Source organism: Lacerta agilis, chromosome 1 (genome assembly GCF_009819535.1).
Source record: "Lacerta agilis isolate rLacAgi1 chromosome 1, rLacAgi1.pri, whole genome shotgun sequence".
Taxonomy (NCBI): Eukaryota; Metazoa; Chordata; class Lepidosauria; order Squamata; family Lacertidae; genus Lacerta; species Lacerta agilis.
This window is the reverse complement of record NC_046312.1, coordinates 5,259,557-5,279,932: the sequence shown is the minus strand read 5'-3', so window position 1 is coordinate 5,279,932 and position 20,376 is coordinate 5,259,557. Positions and strand designations below refer to the sequence as shown.

Here is a 20,376-nt window from a genome sequence, read left to right as displayed (position 1 = left end):
CGCCCAGAGTGGCTGGGGAGACCCAGCCAGATGGGCGGGGTACAAATAAATTATTATCATCATCATCATCATCATCATCATCATCATTATTATTATTATTTCTGAAAATTTGATGAGCATCCCCTCAATTCCTCCATCCAAGTCGTTTATATAGATGCTGAACAACAATGGGCCCAGAAGCAGTGGGGCACCCCACTTGTCACTTTTTTCCCAGGATGCTGAGGAACCGTCTTTGGGTTCAGTCAGCCAACCAGCTGCACATCCAACTAACAGTAACCTTGTTTAAATCAACTGGGTACGTCCTCCTGTACTGCACATTGTATCGAGACAACGAGGAAGGAGTTAATTGAACACCTTCTAAAGAATTTACCAGGTTGTTCAACTGAAACATACATCAGATCCTTACTAGCGGACTCTAATCCAGAGATCACTAGGAGTGTAGCTAAATTCTCAAGATTAAGACATGCCGTGACGTCAGCAAATATTAGAGATAAAGTCCACTTAATCCCCTTAGGAATGATTTTAAAGTGACAGATTGGTGAGATATCTCACCAATTTTTAAAGTCTAAATGTGCTGATTATAAAATTTAGATGTGATTTTAGTATATAGATGCTATTTATGAAACAAATTGTTTTATTGATTTTCTGGTCTCTGACCGTAATAAAGACTATTCATTCATTCATTCATTCATTCATTCATACCTTGTTTAACCCACAATTTACTAACTTCTTCGCAAGAATATAATGGGGGACTTTGTCAAAGAAATCAAGATACACTATGTCCACTGCATTCCCCGGATCCACCAAGAGGGTTTCATTGCATCTGGTGAGATCTAGGTACTGCAGGACCTGGGACAGCTCCCAGGAACAACAGGAGATGCTATGGAGCAAGCCAAAGGGCTCCGGAAGAGAATCTGCACTGTGCTGACCTCCCTGCTGCCTGTGGTCTCTCCCTGCTGGTAAACAGCAGCGACCCAGATGTTAGGAGGGCAGTTGATAATTAAAATGTAAAGGTAGCAGTGTGATTGACAGACAGACAGGAAGAAGGCAGAGAGGTCCGAAAGAAACTAAAGATGTCCGCTTCGTGCTGTAAGAACCACTGCCTGAATTTGTGAGAATTTGACTCCGAAGTACGGGAAGGACACACTCTGGGTTAGACGAATTCCAGCTCAGCCACAATGCTAACTAGATGCCCCAGAGCTAGTCACTCCCACAGCAGCCTAACTCCCCTCATATGTTCTAGGTAGCCGTGTTGGTCTGCCGTAGCAGAAACAAAATTAAAAAAATTCCTTCCAGTAGCACTTTAGAGACCAACTAAGTTTGGGAAGCGGGTGGCGCTGTGGGTTAAACCACAGAGCCTAGGGCTTGCCGATCAGAAGGTCGGAGGTTCGAATCCCCGCAATGATGGGGTGAGCTCCCGTTGCTCGGTCCCTGCTCCTGCCCACCTAGCAGTTCGAAAGCACGTCAAAGTGCAAGTAGATAAATAGGTACCGCTCTGGCGGGAAGGTAAATGGCATTTCTGTGTGCTGCTCTGGTTTGCCAGAAGTGGCTTTGTCATGGGGGCCACATGACCCGGAAGCTGTATGCCGGCTCCCTCGGCCAATAAAGCGAGATGAGTGCCACAATCCCAGAGTCGTTCGCGACTGGACCTAATGGTCAGGAGTCCCTTTACCTTTAAGTTTGTTATTGGTATGAGCTTTTGTGTGCAATAAAAAACTTAAAGGTAAAGGTAAAGGGACCCCTGACTGCTAGGTCCAGTCGTATCCCGACTCTGGGGTTGCGGCGCTCATCTCGCTCTATAGGCCGTGGGAGCTGGCGTTTGTCCACTGACAGCTTCTGGGTCATGTGGCCAGCATGACAAAGCCGCTTCTGGCGAACCAGAGCAGCACAAGGAAACGCCGTTTAGCTTCCCGCCGGAGCGGTCCCTATTTATCTACTTGCACTGGTGTGCTTTCGAACTGCTAGGTTGGCAGGAGCTGGGACCGAGCAACAGGAGCTCACCCTGTCTCAGGGATTCGAACCGCCGACCTTCAGATCGGCAAGCCCTAGACTCTGTGGTTTAACCCACAGCATTACCTGGGTCCCTATAACAAACTTAGTTGGTCTCTAAGGTGCTCCTGGAAGGAATTTTTTAAATTTTGTTTCCCCTCATATGGTTTCTCGAAGGATAAAACGGTGGGGTTAAAAATAATAATAAAGAACAAATTAATGAATTTAACTAGTTAATAACAATTAACAAATTAATGAATTTAACTAGTTAATAACAATTGGCCCTGCTCCTTCTTAGTAGGGGCCATCATGGGCACAAGGCATCCTGGGATAGAGTCCACAAGCACTCTTCGTTGGCATCAACTCTGCTAATTATAACATGCAAATGAGCAGCTGTCCACTGATTGGTTTATGAGGCCTGCTGTGTCGTCTTCGGTACTGAACATCCCCTTTCTAGTGCCTTTCTCAAAAGGAGTCTCTGGTCCACGCTGGCATTGGTCAGTTGAAATTAAACAGAGAGAAGCCACATGCAGCTAGCTTCCAAGGGGAATTAATTTAATCCACTTTTAAACGACGGCACGAGGGAAAAAAGCGCAAGTACAAAAAAAGCCGCTTCTCTCGCGAAAACACAAAACAACAGACTGGAAGGGAGAGTGTCCGTTTCAAGCTAGGCTGGTGACAAGAGGCGGCAGATGGGAATGGTTAAAACCTCCAACTGAGCGTGCCATCGAGGCAGCACAGATTGATGAACACATGGAAGGCCGTTGAGAAAGCCTGTAAGTATTTCTAACAGAGGGAGGCCTATTCATATGCGTATGCCAAGGGAAAAAAAAAATCTGCACCCTTGCAAGTTATGCAGACAAATCACATGAGGGAGGTGTGCTGGACCAGACCAAAGGCCCAGCTTCTCATCATCCTGGAGCAGCCAATCAGATGCTGGTCCTGAGAGATCTACATTGGCTCCCAGTAAGTTTCCGAGCACAATTCAAAGTGTTGGTGCTGACCTTTAGAGCCCTAAATGGCCCAGTATACCTAAAGGAGCGTCTCCACCCCCATCGTTCAGCCCGGACACTGAGATCCAGCGCCAAGGGTCTTCTGGCGGTTCCCTCGCTGCGAGAAGCAAAGCTACAGGGAACAAGGCAGAGGGCCTTCTCAGTAGTGGCACCCGCCCTGTTGGTATGCCCTCCCATCAGATGTCAAGGAGATAAACAACTACCTGACTTTTAGAAGACATCTGAAGGCAGCCCTGTTCAGGGAAGTTTTTGACGGTGCTTTATTGTGTTTTTAATATTCTGTTGGGAGCTACCCAGAGTGGCTGGGGAAACCCAGCCAGATGGGCAGGGTATAAATAGATCATTAACATTCTCCATACCGGGATTTCTCAAACTGGGGGTCCTCAGCTGTTTTTTGGACTACAATACCCATCATCTGGATGTTAGGCAACCCTAACGTCAAGAAAGATTAACTTGCAAACCACCTGGTCTATAGAAAAACAGCATACAAATTAAAATAAAATAAAAAATTCTTTCCAGTAGCTACCTACCTGTAACCACAAATTAAAAGTGAAACGAGTTGAAACCGGAGGGGCAAAACTCACACCTCTCCTGCCGACTTTCTTTTTGGTGATTACACTTTAGCAAAATTTTGCTGTTCAAGGCTGTGCACGGCTATGAGCCCTGATGGCTGTGCCCTGCCTCCACAGTCGGAGGAAGTAAATAGTAATAATAATAACAATTTCATATTATTTATACCCCGCCCACATGGCTGAGTTCTGAATACCAGTTTCTGGGAACCGCAGGAGGGGGAGAGCGAGAGAGCGCTTGGGGTCCTGCTTGCGGGTGCTGCGGCTCCACGGGCCTCTGGCCTGATCCAGTACGCTCTGCTTTATGTTGTTACGTGAACAGGAGGAGGAGGAGGAGGAGGAGGAGGAGGACGGGGAACCTAGTTTTCTTGCCACTCACCTTTCATACCACTCCCTTCTTCCTGGAATGTGTTACGAGCAGAATTCTGATCTTCTAAGTGTTCGCTCCCACCACTTCCTGAAGAGGCTACACTGCTTTGAGGAGACAGGGGGGCGTGATCGGAAGGGATGCCTTGGGGTCCTCTGGCTCGCAAGTCCTCATGAGACAGCCAACCGTGTCCCAGGGGCTGGTTGGGGACGGTCATGGGCGGGGTAAGGGACACAGACCGTTTCAAAGGGCTGTGGTGGGTCTGGCTCGAGAGAACTGAAACAAACAAACAAAAAGCAGGGAACAGAAAATTAAAACAAGGTATTTCACGACCGCGACCCCCTCCGCCCCAAACGCTTTTTGCCGTTCGGAAGTTTCGGTTGCTCTGCCAGACCCAGAGGCGCAAGATGGAGCAGCTGGTGAACCGTCGTGAATTCGCCCAATGGAATCCTGGGAAGTGTAGTTTGAGGTGTTAGGAGACGCCCGCTGTTCCCACCACGGAGCTACAATTACCAGAGTGGTTTAACAACCAGAGCCTCTTCTGAGGGATTTGCAGCTCACTGAGGGGAACAGAGGTCTCCGCAACCTTAAGGAACTCCTATTCCTTTGCCCTCGCAGACTTACGGTTCCCAAAGTAACCCCTCTTCCCAGGGAACTCTGGGAATTGTAGCTTTCTCCTAACGAGTCTCGGCACCTTTAGCAAACTACAGTTCCCAGGATTCTTGTGCTGGTGGGAGAAGAGCCATTGCCATTGAAAACAGAATTAATAGGGCTTTCGGTGTCTGGTGTGGAATCTGTCTCTGGATTGAAAGGAAAAACGGGTCATTGAATTGGCTTACATAGGGCGCACCTCGTTTTTAGAGGAGGAAACAAGAAAAAAAAATATTTCACTGGTTTTCCTCCTCTAAAAGCCCTGTTTTTTTGAGGATCAGCTAAAAGTTTTGCAGCTTTTTTTGCAAAGGGAAAAGCCCTGGTTTTTTTGAGGATCAGCTAAAAGTTTTGTAGCTTTTTTTGCAAAGGGGGAAAAGGAAAGCTCCTTTTGCAAAGGGGGAAAAGCAAAGAGGAAAAGCCCCGTTTTTATGGGGTTCAACTCACATTTCTGAAAAAAAAAACTTAAGGAAAGGGAGCCGTTTCTACTGTTTCCAGACAGATAATCTAATCAGCCAGTCACATGTTGCTGGGGAAACAAACAACCTCCCTCTGCAGCACATTCAACAATGGAGGGCGGGGCAGAAAGGGAGCCGGGACTCTTATCTCTCTCCCGATCTCTTGCTGATCAGCTGCTGAGCGGGGTCCTTTCAAACCCCCTTTTGTCTTTGTAAAATAAAAAGCATGATCCTCTTTTGGCCCCTGTGCAATTCGGCTCCAGGGACCACCATTCGCTCCATAAGACGCACAGATATTTCTCCTTACTTTTTAGGAGGGAAAAAGTGCGTCTTATGGAGCGAAAAATACGGTACTCATTTTGTCTGAGGAGGATTTCCGTTAAACTCAAAAGCTTGCTGTACTGATAGGCACTTTGAAGAGGAGATGGAAATACCTGTATAACCTGTAAATGAGCAGGTGATTGAGTGGCCCCGCTCCACTTCCCTTGCCCCTGGTTTCCTCCACCACCTGCTCTCTTGGGGTCTTCGCCTCAGCCCCCGACCCCATCTGCGTCCTTGCCTCGGCCCATCCCTGTCCGTAAGATCCTCGCCCAATCCTTATGAGGAACGGTTGAGGGAGACGACGAAAGAGAAGACTGAGAGGCGACGTGAGAGTCGTCTTCAAGTATCTGAAGCAGGCACCCCCAAACTCGGCCCTCCAGATGTTTTGAGACTACAATTCCCATCACCCCTGACCACTGGCCCTGTTAGCTAGGGATGATGGGAGTTGTAGTCCCAAAACATCTGGAGGGCCGAGTTTGCCTATGCCTGATCTAAAGGGCTGTCTCGTGGAAGACGATGAAGCAAATTGCTCTGGAGGCCAGGACCCAAAACGATGGGTTCGAAGAAGAAGAAGAAGAAGAGTTTGGATTTGATATCCCGCTTTATCACTACCGGAAGGAGTCTCAGAGCGGCTAACATTCTCCTTTCCCTTCCTCCCCCACAACAAACACTCTGTGAGGTGAGTGGGGCTGAGAGACTTCAGAGAAGTGTGACTAGCCCAAGGTCACCCAGCAGCTGCATGTGGAGGAGTGGAGACGCGAACCCGGTTCACCAGATAACGAGTCTACCGCTCTTAACCACTACACCACACTGGCTCTCTTGAAAGGAAGGAGATTCCGACTCAACATCAGGAAGAACTCCCTTGCGGCAAGAGCCGTTCCGGCAGTGCAACTCTTTGCACGGAAGATGTAAAACTCCCAGAGTACAGACAGATGGCTGCTGCCACGGCAGTTGCTAAAATAAAAATGATGGGGAATGATAGAAAAGAGCAATCATGCAGGTGCAAAAACCCAGCACTTGCTAACCATCCCCTGCAACTGAAATCAACAAGGCGGCCCTCGAAGCCTCTCTATATGGCCCTGGGGTCTCTCCCCACGCCATGAGAGCCAGTGTGGTGTAGTGGTTAAGAGAGGTAGACTCGTAATCCGGGGAACCGGGTTCGCTTCCCCACTCCTCCACATGCAGCTGCTGGGTGACCTTGGGCTAGTTAGACTTCTCTGAAGTTTCTCAGCCCCACTCACCTCACAGTTTGTTGTGTGGGAGAAAGGAGAATGTGAGCCACTTTGAGACTCCTTTGGGTAGTGATAAAACGGGGTATCAAATCCAAACTCTTCATCTATCTATCTATCTATCTATCGATGAGAGCCAGTGTGGTGTAGTGGTTAAGAGTGGTAGACTCGTAATCTGGTGAACCGGGTTCGCGTCTCCGCTCCTCCACATGCAGCTGCTGAGTGACCTTGGGCTAGTCACACTTCTCTGAAGTCTCTCAGCCCCGCTCACCTCACAGAGTATTTGTTGTGGGGGAGGAAGGGAAAGGAGAATGTGAGCCGCTTTGAGACTCCTTAGGGTAGTGATAAAGCAGGATATCAAATCCAAACTCTTCTTCTTCTTCTTCTTCTTCTTCTTCTTCTTCTTCTTCTTCTTCTTCATGCCCCTGTCCTGGCCACCCACCTCTGCCCGGCCCCGATCCACATCTTCCTCAAGTGCTTTTCCCTGCCTGGGACCTGTCTTTGGGGTGCGAGAATGCCTCTCGCGTATGGATGCAACACCGCCTACAGTGCAAAAGTCAGGATTACCTTTGGGAGAGAACGGAAGCCCCTCTCGGGCTATTTAAGGGAATGTTATAGTATGGTGAACTCGCGAGCAGGATTTGAAATAGGAGCAACAGAAGGAATGAGAGAATAGGCTAGTCTTGGTGTGATGGCATAAGAGAGAGAGAAGGTATTGTTCATTGGAGGGAGGGGGGAATAAAAACGCCATGGGAAATGGGGTGGGAAGTTTGGAAAGGACAAATTTATTATGTATTGAAAGGCCAATTTTTTCATAAATCATTTTTAAAAAACAACACAGAAGGATTACACCCACTTTTGCCTGTGGCCCCCCAAAGGGAAGGCAGTGCTTGGCCTACTGACTTCGAAGACAGCCCCATCAAGCAGTGTGTGTGTGTGTGTGTGTGTGTGTATGTATATGTATATATAAAATTAAAGTGCCATATTTTTCCGTCTATAAGATGCCCCCATGTATAAGATGCCCCCTATTTTGGGGGACTCAGATTTAAGAAAATGGGAGAGATGTATCCGTGTTATGAGACGCCCCCTAAATTTTGACATTATTTTTAAGGGGGGGGGAACCTAGTCTTATACACGGAAAAATACGGTTTAAGTGGTTTGACTTATATCTCAGGGCTGCTGATAAGATTTTCCGGGTCTGATCATTTATTATAATTTTTAGGAAAAAGGTTCCCCGTTTTTGCTGAGATGCCAGCAGCGCCCCCCCCCCCAAGAGAGAAACTGTTAAATCGATCATGTCTTGGAAGTTGCGTGAAGACATCAGCCTGTGTTTTAATTGTAGGCAAATGGCAGGTTTCATGCATAGCTTTTTAGAACTGGGAAACTGGGGTGTGTGAGTGTGTACAACACTTCCTGGCTTTGTGGCAGCCCCTCTGAGCAAGCCCCCCCCCCCGCCATCCACACGCAATGGGGGGGGGGCCCTCGCCTGTCCCTCCCTATTGGCAACCTTGAAACAACCAGGCTGGCAAATGCCACCCCACCCCGTCTCTTCCCAGCCTTTAAAACCCCTGTTTTGGCTGATACATTATTCAAGCGGAATCAAATATGCAAATTCCAACCTCTCCAAAATACACATGCCAACAGTAGGAAATGTGTGAATGTGTGTGTGTGTATTTGGAGTGGGGGGTAGGGGGGGAGCGGTTCCTCAGTTAAAATTATCGTTCTGCAGCTGTGTACCCTAAAAGGGAAAAATAAATAAAACCAAAAGGACAATATTGCTTTTGAACTGAGTAATTGGGGAGGAAACGCCGGTTGCCAAGAAAACGCAGCAGGCAATTTTAGAAACCGTTGTTTTAATACGCAACGGGTTTCATGCATGGATTTGTGGCGATACCGCCAGTTACGGTGGGGGGGGGGGTTACAGCAGTAGGTTTCACAAACCACAGGTTGTCCTACAAACTGCGACTCCTCTCTCCCGAGTTTGTTGTGTTTTCTAGCTGCTCTTGCCTTTGTAGCCCGGCGAGCATCTGGGTTGGAGTGGCCAAACAAACCATAGTTTAAGGAAAGCGGCTAGGTTCCCACGGAACGCCAAGCCATAGTTGAAACAAACCAAGGTTTGTAAGCAAACAACGTACCGTAGCGTCACACACAACAATAAGCCATGGTTTATAATAAACCATGGTTTGTCGATATGTGCAAACCAGGCAATGAGAATCAGCTGCCAGATTTGGATTGCTGAGTACCTGTGGCCTGATTCTGGTCCTTGCTGCTGTCTAGGTATCTGAAAAAAATCTTCAAAAGGCTGCAGCACCGTATTTTTCGCCCCATAAGACGCACTTTTTTCCTCCTAAAAAGTAAGGGGCAATATCTGTGCATCTTATGGAGCGAATGGTGGTCCCTGGAGCTGAATTGCCCAGGGGCCAAAAGAGGATCATGCTTTTTATTTTACAAAGAGAAAAGGGGGTGTTGAAAGGACCCTGCTCAGCAGCTGATCAGCAAGAGATCGGGAGAGAGATAAGAGTCCCGGCTCCCTTTCAGCCCCGCCCTCTTGCCCAGGCCTCCATTGTTGAATGTGCTGCAGAGGGAGGTTGTTTGTTTCCCCAGCGACATGTGACTGGCTGATTAGATTATCTGTCTGGAAACTGTAGGAAAGGCTCCCTTTCCTTTAGAAGCTGCAGAAATGTGAGTTGACCCCCATAAAAACGGGGCTTTTCCTCTTTGCTTTTCCCCCTTTGCCAAAAAAGCTGCAAAACTTTTAGCTGATCCTCAAAAAAACAGGGTTTTCCCTTTGCAAAATAAGCTGTAAAAGTTTTAGCTGATCCTCAAAAACAGGGCTTTTCCCTTTGCAAAAAAGCTGCAAAACTTTTAGCTGATCCTCAAAAAACAGGGCTTTTCCCTTTGCAAAAAAGCCGCAAAACTTTTAGCTGATCCTCAAAAAAACAGGGCTTTTAGAAGAACAAAACCAGAAAAATATTGTTTTCCTTGTTTTCTCCTCTTAAAACGAGGTGCGCCCTATGGATCGAAAAATACCGTATTTTGGGGCGGGGCTTCTAGGCCTTGCCATTCATTCCCCTGTAATATGAAGCCACCCTCGCAGATGGAGAAGGCATGCTGGAATCAGCACTAATTTCTGGCGAGATCTCGCTGGAATCTTGCCGAAATCTTGTGAGATCTCGCCGGACCCTGTGCCGAAGTGAGACCCACCATCCCTGCATATAGGACTACCACCCATTCCCTACCAAGACTTATCTCTCCTAACCATCACATCATTCCACAAAGGGAAATAGGTTAGTAGTGTATTGCGGAAAATATAGCTAACTGTTCAGGAGTAATCGGCTGACCGTAGCAGGAGCTGTGGTTGAGAACCAGACCACTTTCAGAAGTCGTATAGCACCGTTGCTTTGGGTGCAGAAAGCTAAGGTTTCTAAGCAAAAATCTGGACCATTTGCCAGAAATCCTAGGTCATCTGCAATTTTTTTTTAAAAAAATGATAATAACAGTAGCTCAGCCTTTGTCAAACCTCCAGCATTCCCACCTACAATGGGTTTCCCAATTGTGGGGCAGCCTTAGAAAACGATTCTCTCTCAACAGGAACTTAGTGTGCATATCAGTGTTGCAAGAAATACAGGCGAACTTGAAAAATTAGAATATCGTGGAAAGGTTCATTTCTTTCAGTAATTCAACTTAAAAGGTGAAACTAATATGTGAGATAGACTCATGACATGCAAAGCGAGATATGTCAAGCCTTTATTTGTTATAATTGTGATGATTATGGCGTACAGCTGATGAGAACCCCAAATTAACAATTACAGGTATGTAGCCGTGTTGGTCTGCCATAGTAAAAAAAAAAAAAAAGGATTTTTTTTAAATCCTTCCTGTAGCACCTTAGAGACCAACTAAGTTTGTTCTTGGTATCAGCTTTCGTGTGCATGCACACTTCTTCAGATACCTGTGCATGCACACGAAAGCTCATACCAAGAATAAACTTAGTTGGTCTCTAAGGTGCTACTGGAAGGAATTTTTTAATTCCAAATTAACAATTTCAACTTTGGGGTTTTCATCATCTGCACACCATAATCATCACAATTATAACAAGCAAAGGCTTGACATATCTGGCTTTGCATGTCATGAGTCTATCTCATATATTAAACTCCAGTAGCTAATGAAAACAATTGCTTACATAAATGGACTTTTCCACGATATTCTATTTCACCTGTAAATCTGTGTGGTGGTGGTGGTTGTTAGAATTTATATACCGCCCGATCCAACAGAATATTAAAATACAATAGTCTATTAAACATTAAAAGCTTCCCTAAACAGGGCTGCCTGTTTAGTTTTGAGATGGCGGTAAGAATATTGCATGCTAGAGCTGCCTTTTAGATGTTTTGGACTACAACTCCCATGAGCACCAGCCAGCCGGCACCCCTTCCCCCTCACCGAGCTAAAATTCCCACAGTTCCCTGGGAAGAAGGATCAGTTGTTAACCCACTCTGGGAAGTGTAGCTCCGTGAGTGGAACGGGAGTCTGTTAAGATTGCTGAGAGTTGTTAGGAGATGCCTATTGCCCCCAGAGAGCTACAATTCCCAGAATTCCCAGGGAAGAGGGATTAGCTGTTAATCGATTCCGGGAACTCTAGCTCTGGGAGGGGAATGGAGGATATCCTCACAACCCTCAGCGCCTGTAGCAAACTACAGTTCCCAGAATCCTTCGGGGGGGGGGGAAGCCCTGGCAGTCAAAATGATGTGATAGTGTTTTAAACGCATGGTAGGAAAGTGGCCTTAGTTTCATCTAGAGAAGGGACACCAAACCTCTCCGTGGCACAAAACAAGAGAACGACGTTTCCGCAAAACGCTCTCCAACTGCTGGCTAGCCGTGTGTTTGCTTGCGAACGAGCGACTGAAGCATCTGACAGAGCTAGGCAAAAAAAGGAAAAACAACGACAGCCCCCTAACCCACCCCAAGCTGAACTGCTCAGTTACTGCTCCATATGTGTACCCAACAGCTCTCTCTCTCTCTCTCTCCTTTGGACGCGATTTAAGAACAGCAGCTTACAGCATGGGAGGGAAAAGGCCGCTTTCATGGCAATCTGCTTATCGCTCTCTGCAGGAGATAAATGGATATCAGAATCGGGTTGGCAAGGCGGCTTCCTGCGGGACTGGTAAAATCTTAAATGGAAAGGGCGAAGCGCTAGGGAACCCAAGAAATTCCTTTTGAAAGCCAGGTGGGCTGGAAGTTGGCAGGAGCGAGCCAAACCTTCGGCTAGGGTAGGAAATAGCAAGCTGATGATTCTCGTTTTAATTACTCTGATTGCTTTGCCGATGCAGTTATTATGCACGCAGCTCCGAGAGCTCGTTGATTAAGTGGTTCACAAATGGTTCTAAATTGACAATTTCCATTGCTGCTGTTCTGCCATTCTTAAAGTTATAATGCTGCTCTGACGCCATTCTTAACTTTTTCTATTTTCCAAGTGCTACATTATGCAGCATCTTCTCAGGGACTGCCTCCCTCCCATATGAACCGGCCCAGACCCTGCGATCATTATTCGAGCTCTGGAAGGTGGCAACACGAGAACAGGCCTTTTCCGTGGTGGCTCCCCGCTTGTGGAACGTGCTCCCCGGTGTGGCTCGCCTGGCCCCACTCTTACATATCTTTAGGCTCCCAGCAAAAACACGCAGGAGCTGAGCATAATTGCGCCTCTTCCTATTTGTGATCTTCCAGCTCCAGCATTAGTTCTACAGTTAGAACTGGATATGGAACAACTGATTGGTTCAAAATTGGGAAAGGAGTACGACAAGGCTGTATATTGTCTCCCTGCTTATTTAACTTATATGCAGAACTCATCATGCGAAAGGCTGGGCTGGATGAATCCCAAACCGGAATTAAAATTGCTGGAAAAAATATCAACAACCTCAGATATGCTGATGATACAACCTTGATGGCAGAAAGTGAGGAGGAATTAAAGAACCTTTTAATGAGGGTGAAAGAGGAGAGCGCAAAATATGGTCTGAAGCTCAACATCAAAAAAACTAAGTTCATGGCCACTGGTCCCATCACCTCCTGGCAAATAGAAGGGGAAGAAATGGAGGCAGTGAGAGATTTCACTTTCTTGGGTTCCATGATCACTGCAGATGGTGACAGCAGTCACGAAATTAGAAGACGCCTGCTTCTTGGGAGAAAAGCAATGACAAACCTAGACAGCATCTTAAAAAGCAGAGACATCACCTTGCCGACAAAGGTCCGTATAGTTAAAGCTATGGTTTTCCCAGTAGTAATGTATGGAAGTGAGAACTGGACCATAAAGAAGGCTGATCGTCGAATAATTGATGCTTTTGAATTATGGTGCTGGAGGAGACTCTTGGGAGTCCCATGGACTGCAAGAAGATCAAACCTATCCATTCTTAAAGAAATCAGCCCTGAGTGCTCACGGGAAGGACAGATCCTGAAGTTGAGGCTCCAGTACTTTGGCCACCTCATGAGAAGAGAAGACTCCCTGGAAAAAGACCCTGATGTTGGGAAAGATGGAGGGCACAAGGAGAAGGGGGCGACAGAGGATGAGATGGTTGGACAGTGTTCTCGAAGCTACTGACATGAGTTTGGCCAAACTGCGAGAGGCAGTGAAGGATAGGGGTGCCTGGCGTGCTCTGGTCCATGGGGTCACGAAGAGTCGGACACGACTGAACAACAACAACAACAACAGCTCCAGCATTTACTGACTCCAACAGTAAAGAGGTAGAAAACAGCTGTTGTGGCTAGTAGCCTTATCCTGCATGAACTTACCTAGCGTGAGAGACGTACAGTCATGCCTCATGTCGCAAACGCTGAGGGTTACGCGTTTTCGGGTTGCGCTCCACGTCGAACCCGGAAGTACCGGAATGGGTTACTTCCAGGTTTCTGTGCTCGCGCATGCGCAGAATCACTAAATCGTGCTTTGCGCATGCGCAGAAGTGCCGAATCACGACCCGCACGTGCGCAGACTCAGCACTGCAGGTTGCGAACGCGCCTCCCGCACCGATTGCGTTCGCAACCCGCAGCGTCCTCTGTATTTATGAAAATCAAGGAATCCAAAATTACATTTTTGCTCTAGTGCAAACAGGCTTGATGGAGAGACTCCCTGCTGTTTGCTTTTCCTTTTAAATGGGGCTTTTGTAACCAGCTCTGCCTTTCAGCCAAGCTGAATCCAGTGAGATGCACAATAAGGAAACAACCTTTCTGCTTGCCTGACCTCTTTTAAATTTCCTTTTTTATTAATGAGAAGGGGGCGCACCCAGAAGTCTCGGTCTGGCCTGAGATTCCTGGGGGGTTCGTTCTAAGTTGAGCATTTTGACAAGATGCCAGCTCTGATTTTACAAGATCCGTGGAGGAGGACCACACCTTCCAACGAGGAGCTGATCGTCACCACATCTTCACTTGACAAATGACGATGTAGTAACGATCCCAGGAACATCAAGATATTTTCCGAAGAGAACCATTTATCTATGGAATGGAGGAGACTGAGAGAGAGAGAGAGAAAATGAATATATAATAAACTGGTGGTCTGAAACGTTTTGCTTCCTTCTCTCCTCTGCTGTGCAGCAGATCACAACAGGAAGAGCCAAAGATTTATGCTGGCTTTATTGGAATTCAGTTTCAAAAATACTCTCTCTCTCTCTCTCTCTCTCTCATCCCACTGCCTCGCGCTGGGCGAAATACTGAAACAATGTATTAATAGCTTCGAAAGAAACTGTGTTCCTGCAGGCAGGGAGAGAGAGAGAGAGAGAAGAGGTGGCCTTTGTGAAAGTAGGAAGCCACAGTCAAAACATACTAAATATGTCTGGTTCTAAGCTGGAGCGCAATAGGGATGCTTCCTGTGAAAGGGTTTTCTGTGCGCTGCTCTGGGGACAAGTCGGCAAATCCTGCATTTTGCCACCAGGTTTCCACTACTAAGTTAACACTAGAACTCAGGGGAACCCAGTGAAGCTGAATGTTGCGAGATTCAGGCCAGACTGGTTTGCAAAAGTATGTGCAATGTCTCTCTCTCGTATTTTTCCCATGCATCGTTTTTACAAATCAGTTTCATTTGTTGAGACGTTTCTATTTTACTTAATATATGTAGGGTTTGGTGTCAGCATTGCTTGTGAAGGTTCTCTGTTCGGTTGTTCCTTTGGTGGTGAGAGGTTGGGGTTGGCGTAGGGTGTGGTTGTTCATTTGTGGTTGTCTTTGTTTTCATGTGTGAATGGGATGGGTGGGTGTTTTGGATCAGGTTAGCCATATTGATTCGTATGCAGGGGCTTTGCTGGGGGGGGCAGGGGGCCTGCCCCGGGTTCGAGGGGAGGGGGGGTGACTCTCAGCATGCCCACCCCACAACTCATAAGTTGCTCAGTGCAGCAGCTGGCTTACACAGCACACACTTTGCTTTTTCCTTCCTGCTGGGAAGAGCCACAGAAGCACAGCTCTGCCCAGCCAGGGCTCCACCCAGCAGCCTGGCACATTTCACCAGGGCACTGCCCTCTCAGGGGGCACAAAGGTGCCATCTTCAAGGGGTGACATTTGGCACCTCCACCTAGAGCCTCAAGCACAAGCCAGAGCAAATCCAGCGGCTTTGGGCTTAGGACTTACCACAGCACGGCAAAAGCATTAGCCCACAACCCTTGCACAACATGCAAATGAGGTGCCGCAAAGCATTGTGGGGGGAAAACGCAAAACGCTCACTGTGACTTGAAGGGGTGTGAGCGGCTGTGGGGGGGGAGATAAAAAAAAATCCACACCGGGTACCACTTGGGCTTGCTACGCCTCTGTTCGTATGCTGTTTTTGTCATTGTCTCATTGGGCTGTGTGTGTGATAAAGGGGAGCCATACCGGGGTGAAGGCGTCTTCTTCTATTTGTCCCCGTGTCATTTTCAGCTTATTGGTTAATTTTTCTAGTAAGGCTGTTTCCCATACTACTTGGTACCATTGGTCCATGCTTACTCCTGACAGGTCTCTCCAGTGTCTGACAATGATGTTTCTGGCTGCTGAAAGATTCAGGCCAGATATATACACATAAAAGTACATATTCACACAGTGCATAGTCTGACTGTGGAACTCATTCCCACAGGAAGCAGGGGTGGCCACAAACCTAAGGTAAAGGTAAAGGACCCCTGACAGTTAAGTCCAGTCGCAGATGACTCTGGGGTTGTGGCGTTCACCTCGCTTTCAAGCCGAGGGAGCCGGCGTTTGTCCACAGATAGCTTTCCGGGTCATGTGGCCAGCAGGACTAAACTGCTTCTGGCGCAACGGGACACTGTGAAGGAAACCAGAGCATTTACCTTCCCGCCGCAGTGGTACCTATTTATCTACTTGCACTGGCATGCTTTCAAACTGCTAGGTTGGCAGGAGCGGGGACAGAACAACGAGAGCACACCCTGTCGCGGGGATTCGAACTGCCGACCTTCCGATCGGCAAGCCCAAGAGGCTCAGTGGTTTACTAATACTAACACCAATATAGGCAACTCCTGTTTCAGGTGCGATCGCACACAGGTCTGCAGCACCGAACCCGGAAATGACTCGGAAATGCCATAAAGATGTCACTGAAAGGTCACTTAAAGGGTAGAACGGGAGGTGTTTGCAGGCTTTTTTTGATGGGTGTCCGATTTCACGCGATTTCAAGCAGGTGCACCAGGACCTGGCGCAGCACAGCCCCCGTGAAAATGGGGAGCTGCTTGCACGCTTCTGAACACCCTCGATGGGTGTCGCAGGCAGGTGGGGCGAGCGCTGCTCCCCTCGGATCCTGCTCGCGGACTCCCCATGGGCGTCTGTTTGGCCTCTGCGAGAACAGAGCGCCGGACTAGCTGGGTCCTTGGGTCCGATCCGGCAGAGCTCTTCCGGTGAACCTCTCGGCGCCGCTTGCACATTTCTACCTAAACATTAGGAAGAACTTCCTGACAGTGAGAGCTGTTCGACAGTAGAATTGTGGTGGAGTCTCCTTCTTTGGAGGTCTTTAAGCAGAGGCTTGACAGCCATCTGTCAGGAATGCTTTGATGGTGTTTCCTGCTTGGCAGGGGGTTGGACTGGATGGCCCTTGGGGTCTCTTCCAACTCTAGGATTCTAGGATTCCATCGCTTGGAAGTAAACAAAAGCTCAGTGAGATTCAGGGAACGAGCCTTGCCTTCCGCAGGCCCTCCCCACGAGCCAAGCGTGCAGAAAAACACCTTTTCCAGAGGCGCTTCCTTCCTTAAGCGCATGCTTCATGCCACAAATCCCTGCTCGGAAAAGTCCCGGCGAGGGAGAGGGGGAGACTCTGCAAAAACCCTCTGTGGGACTGAGAGCTGCGTGTTGGCCGGAGCGAACCGGGCCGGGAGCAGAACGCCCTCATTGTACGGAGCCAGGAAGTGCCTCGGGGCTGGGATAAGGGCTGTTTGTGCAGGAGAGGCGGCCTGGAGGGAACACGGAGCGAAAGAGGAAAGTCTCACACAGCAGGCTCCTTCGGTGGGAAAGGCTGCCCCGTGCCAGGAGAGAGGCTTAACAGAAGGACGTTTGTGCAGGGGTGGGGGGTGGGGAGGAGAGAGGCAGGCTCAGATGGGGCGGGGGGCACCCGAAAGGAACCCGGATGACAATGACGAACTTCATGACCTGCCCTTCGGCAGCAGGTCCCAGGGTGGATTGTGAACATTTGAATTTCAGAACGAAAAAACCGTCCAGAACATCATGGCTTCCCCTAGAGAATCCAGTTTGCAAAGGGTACAAAGAGTTGTTGTTGATATTATTATTATTATTGAAAATTCTTTCCAGTAGCACCTTAGAGACCAACTGAGTTTGTTCTTGGTATGAGCTTTCGTGTGCATGCACACTTCTTCAGATACCATGCATGCACACGAAAGCTCATACCAAGAACAAACCCAGTTGGTCTCTAAGGTGCTACTGGAAAGAATTTTCTATTTTGTTTCGACTATGGCAGACCAACACGGCTACCCACCTGTAACCATTATTATTATTATTATTATTATTATTATTATTATTATTGAATTTATATAACGGCCTATACCTGGAGGTCTCGGGGCAGTTCACAGAAAATATCACAATATATAAAATAAAAATAGCAATAACACTCCCCCCAAAAGGAGTCACATTTTAAAAGGATGTTGATCAGGTCAACCAAAGACCTGGTTAAAAAGGAACATTTTTGCCTGGCGCCTAAAGGTGTATAATGAAGGCGCCAGGTGAACTTCCCTGGGGAGAGCATCCCACAGATGGGGAGCCACTGCTGAGAAGGCCCCGCTCTCATGTTGCCGCCCTCTGGATCCGTCAAAGAGGAGGGACACAAAGAAGGGCCTCAGAAGATGATCTCAGGGTCCGGGTAGGTTCATATGGAAAGAGGGCAATCCTTGAGGTATTGGGGTCCTGAGCTGTATAAGGCTTTCTAGGTCAAAACCAGCACTTTGAATTGGGCCTGGAAACTAATCAGTAGCCAGTGGAGTCGGACCAGAATCAGTGTAATAGGCTCAGGATGCCTTGCTCCGGTGAGCAACCTGGCCGCTGAATTCTGCACCAGCTGAAGTTCCCGAACCGTTTTCAGAGGCAGCCCTATGTATAAAGAGTTGTTAAGAGTCACATTTCTGACAGCCAGTCCCTCTTCCCAGGGAACTCCGGGGACTGTAGATGTGTGAGGGGTGCAGATGGCACCCTAGGGGTCCCGCAACCCTTCCCTTCACCCTGACAGATCCACCTGGCAGAAAACACGCCTGATTTCCCAAGCCCCTCTGCTGCACTTCTCCTGAAGTCGGCCAAGCTAAGGACAGGGTTTTTAAAAAATTGTGTGCCCTTTAAAGTTTCAGTCATCTGTGGAGCAGCTTGGGTGTGACGTCCTAGGATTTTAATTCAAAACAACAACCCAGAAGGGGATTCAAACCCTGGTCTGACTTGAGAATTTGGGTCAATGCACTACATGAGCACTTCGAACCCATTCCTGGTTCAAAGGCACTCTAAAAGAGCCCCTTTAAAAAGATATTGGCACCCACCCTTGGTCACTACCCAAGGCCAGATATGGATACAGGTTGCTTTTGTGGGGGGCGGGAAGGGGAATGAGAAAGTCCAGATTGGAAAATAGCTTTATGGAGTTTTCAGCTCACCTCGACCCAAAGTGCCATCTCAACTTCCTGCTCAGTTTAATCGGCATCAATATTAATTATCAAAACAAAATAAATAAAAAATTAAAAAATTCCTTCCAGTAGCACCTTAGAGACCAACTAAGTTTGTTCTTGGTAGAGAACCACACCAGGGTCAGGTATGGAAAAAAAACACACCCACCAACGTAGGTGAAAGTAACATACGTACATTTGTTAGGGGAGATTGCGTACAAAAGTGTGTATATTGGGAGAAATTCGCTGGTGGTCTTTTGTTTGAATCACAAACTGATGTGGAGAGGTGGACAACTGAACTGAACATTGGAAAAATGAGAAACTGAGGAACTGAAACGGATAGATTCAACCATCCTTTAAATAAAACTCTCATCAGCCCCCAGCTCGTCATTGTCAAATGATGGTCCACAGTGTCTGGCTGAGGTTCTCCAGGGATTCAGGAAGGGGACATTATCTTACCTGGAGATGCCAGGGATCAAACCTGCAACCTTCTGCATGCAAAGCCGGTGTGATGGCCCTTCTTCAAAGGAAGGAAAGAGGGACGCTAACCCACAGATCTGCTCGTAGACGACTGCTTCTGCCCGACCTTAACACCCTACAGCCACTGGCTGTAAGGGCTACTCTGTTATCCCCCAATATACTCCTGTTATTTTATGCGGTGATAACGATGCCTGCCATTTATTAACTGGGCTGTTATTTTATTTTTAAATAAATCTGAAAGTTCCCCGTTGAAACCAGGAGGGCACCTGGATTTCTTTCTCTCTCTCTCTTTTTTTTTTTTTCAATGAGCGAAGGTTAAAAAATCATAATCATAATCGAGTTCCTATCCAGCCGCAGTAAAGACGAACTACGAGCCTCGAATCGGCATCCTGGTTGACGAAACAGCGCTGGTTTCGAGACTTAGGAAGGAGGGATCAGAAGTCGGAAGCAGCTGCCAAGAGCAACTGCAATTTTCACACACCGTTTCACTGTGCGTTCCCCACATGTTGATATGGTGTGTGTGTGTCAGAGAGGGTCTCACCACAAGAAAGGTTTCCCCTGTGCGCTTGCATACAAGCCACTGGCTTCGCTGTGCTGCAGACGGTTGCAACTGCTGCGCCTCCTTGCCTCCACGTATGTGCGCATGAAGTGGGATCCCCTCTTGCCTCCCTCAATATGTGCCTTTGCAACAGTCAAAGATGGAAAATAAGCAGTGCGCGTACAGAGGTGAGTTTGTTTTAACAGGGAACGCCCGTGGTGCGTGTGTGTTTTTGAGCTGCCACGGGAAGACGTGGGGACGTTGGATAAACATTCTATCGTTGAACACATAGTGGAGGGGAACCCGTTGTGGGGTGCAACAGTCATAGTAACTAACATCCGCTTGTGTTACAAGCTAGAGAAGGGGGAACGGGATTGTGTAGTCACCTGCATTGCACAGAGGAGAAGAAGAAGAAGAAGAAGAAGAAGAAGAAGAAGAAGAAGAAGAAGAAGAAGAAGAAGAGTTTGGATTTGATATGCCACTTTCTCACTACCCGAAGGAGTCTCAAAGCGGCTAACATTCTCCTTTTCCCTTCCTCCCCCACAACAAACACTCTGGGAGGTGAGTGGGGCTGAGAGACTTCAGAGAAGTGTGACTAGCTCAAGGTCACCCAGCAGCTGCATGTGAAGGAGCGGAGACGCGAACCCGGTTCACCAGATTACAAGTCCACCA

The 20,376-nt window shown here is 47.8% G+C and overlaps 1 protein-coding gene across 2 annotated transcripts in view; it reads right to left on the bottom strand.

The window, feature by feature from the left end:
- SAMD4A (sterile alpha motif domain containing 4A) overlaps positions 1 to 20,376 on the bottom strand; it is a 112,927-nt gene that overhangs the window by 27,595 nt on the left and 64,956 nt on the right. Inside the window, exon 3 of one of the 2 annotated variants that reach the window (XM_033164868.1) lies at positions 3,951 to 4,214. The exons of the other annotated variant lie outside the window; for it this stretch is intronic. Within the exon in view, the coding sequence (XP_033020759.1) occupies positions 3,951 to 4,214 (264 nt within the window). The remainder of the gene's footprint in view (positions 1 to 3,950; positions 4,215 to 20,376) is intronic. 2 annotated transcript variants of the gene reach the window in all.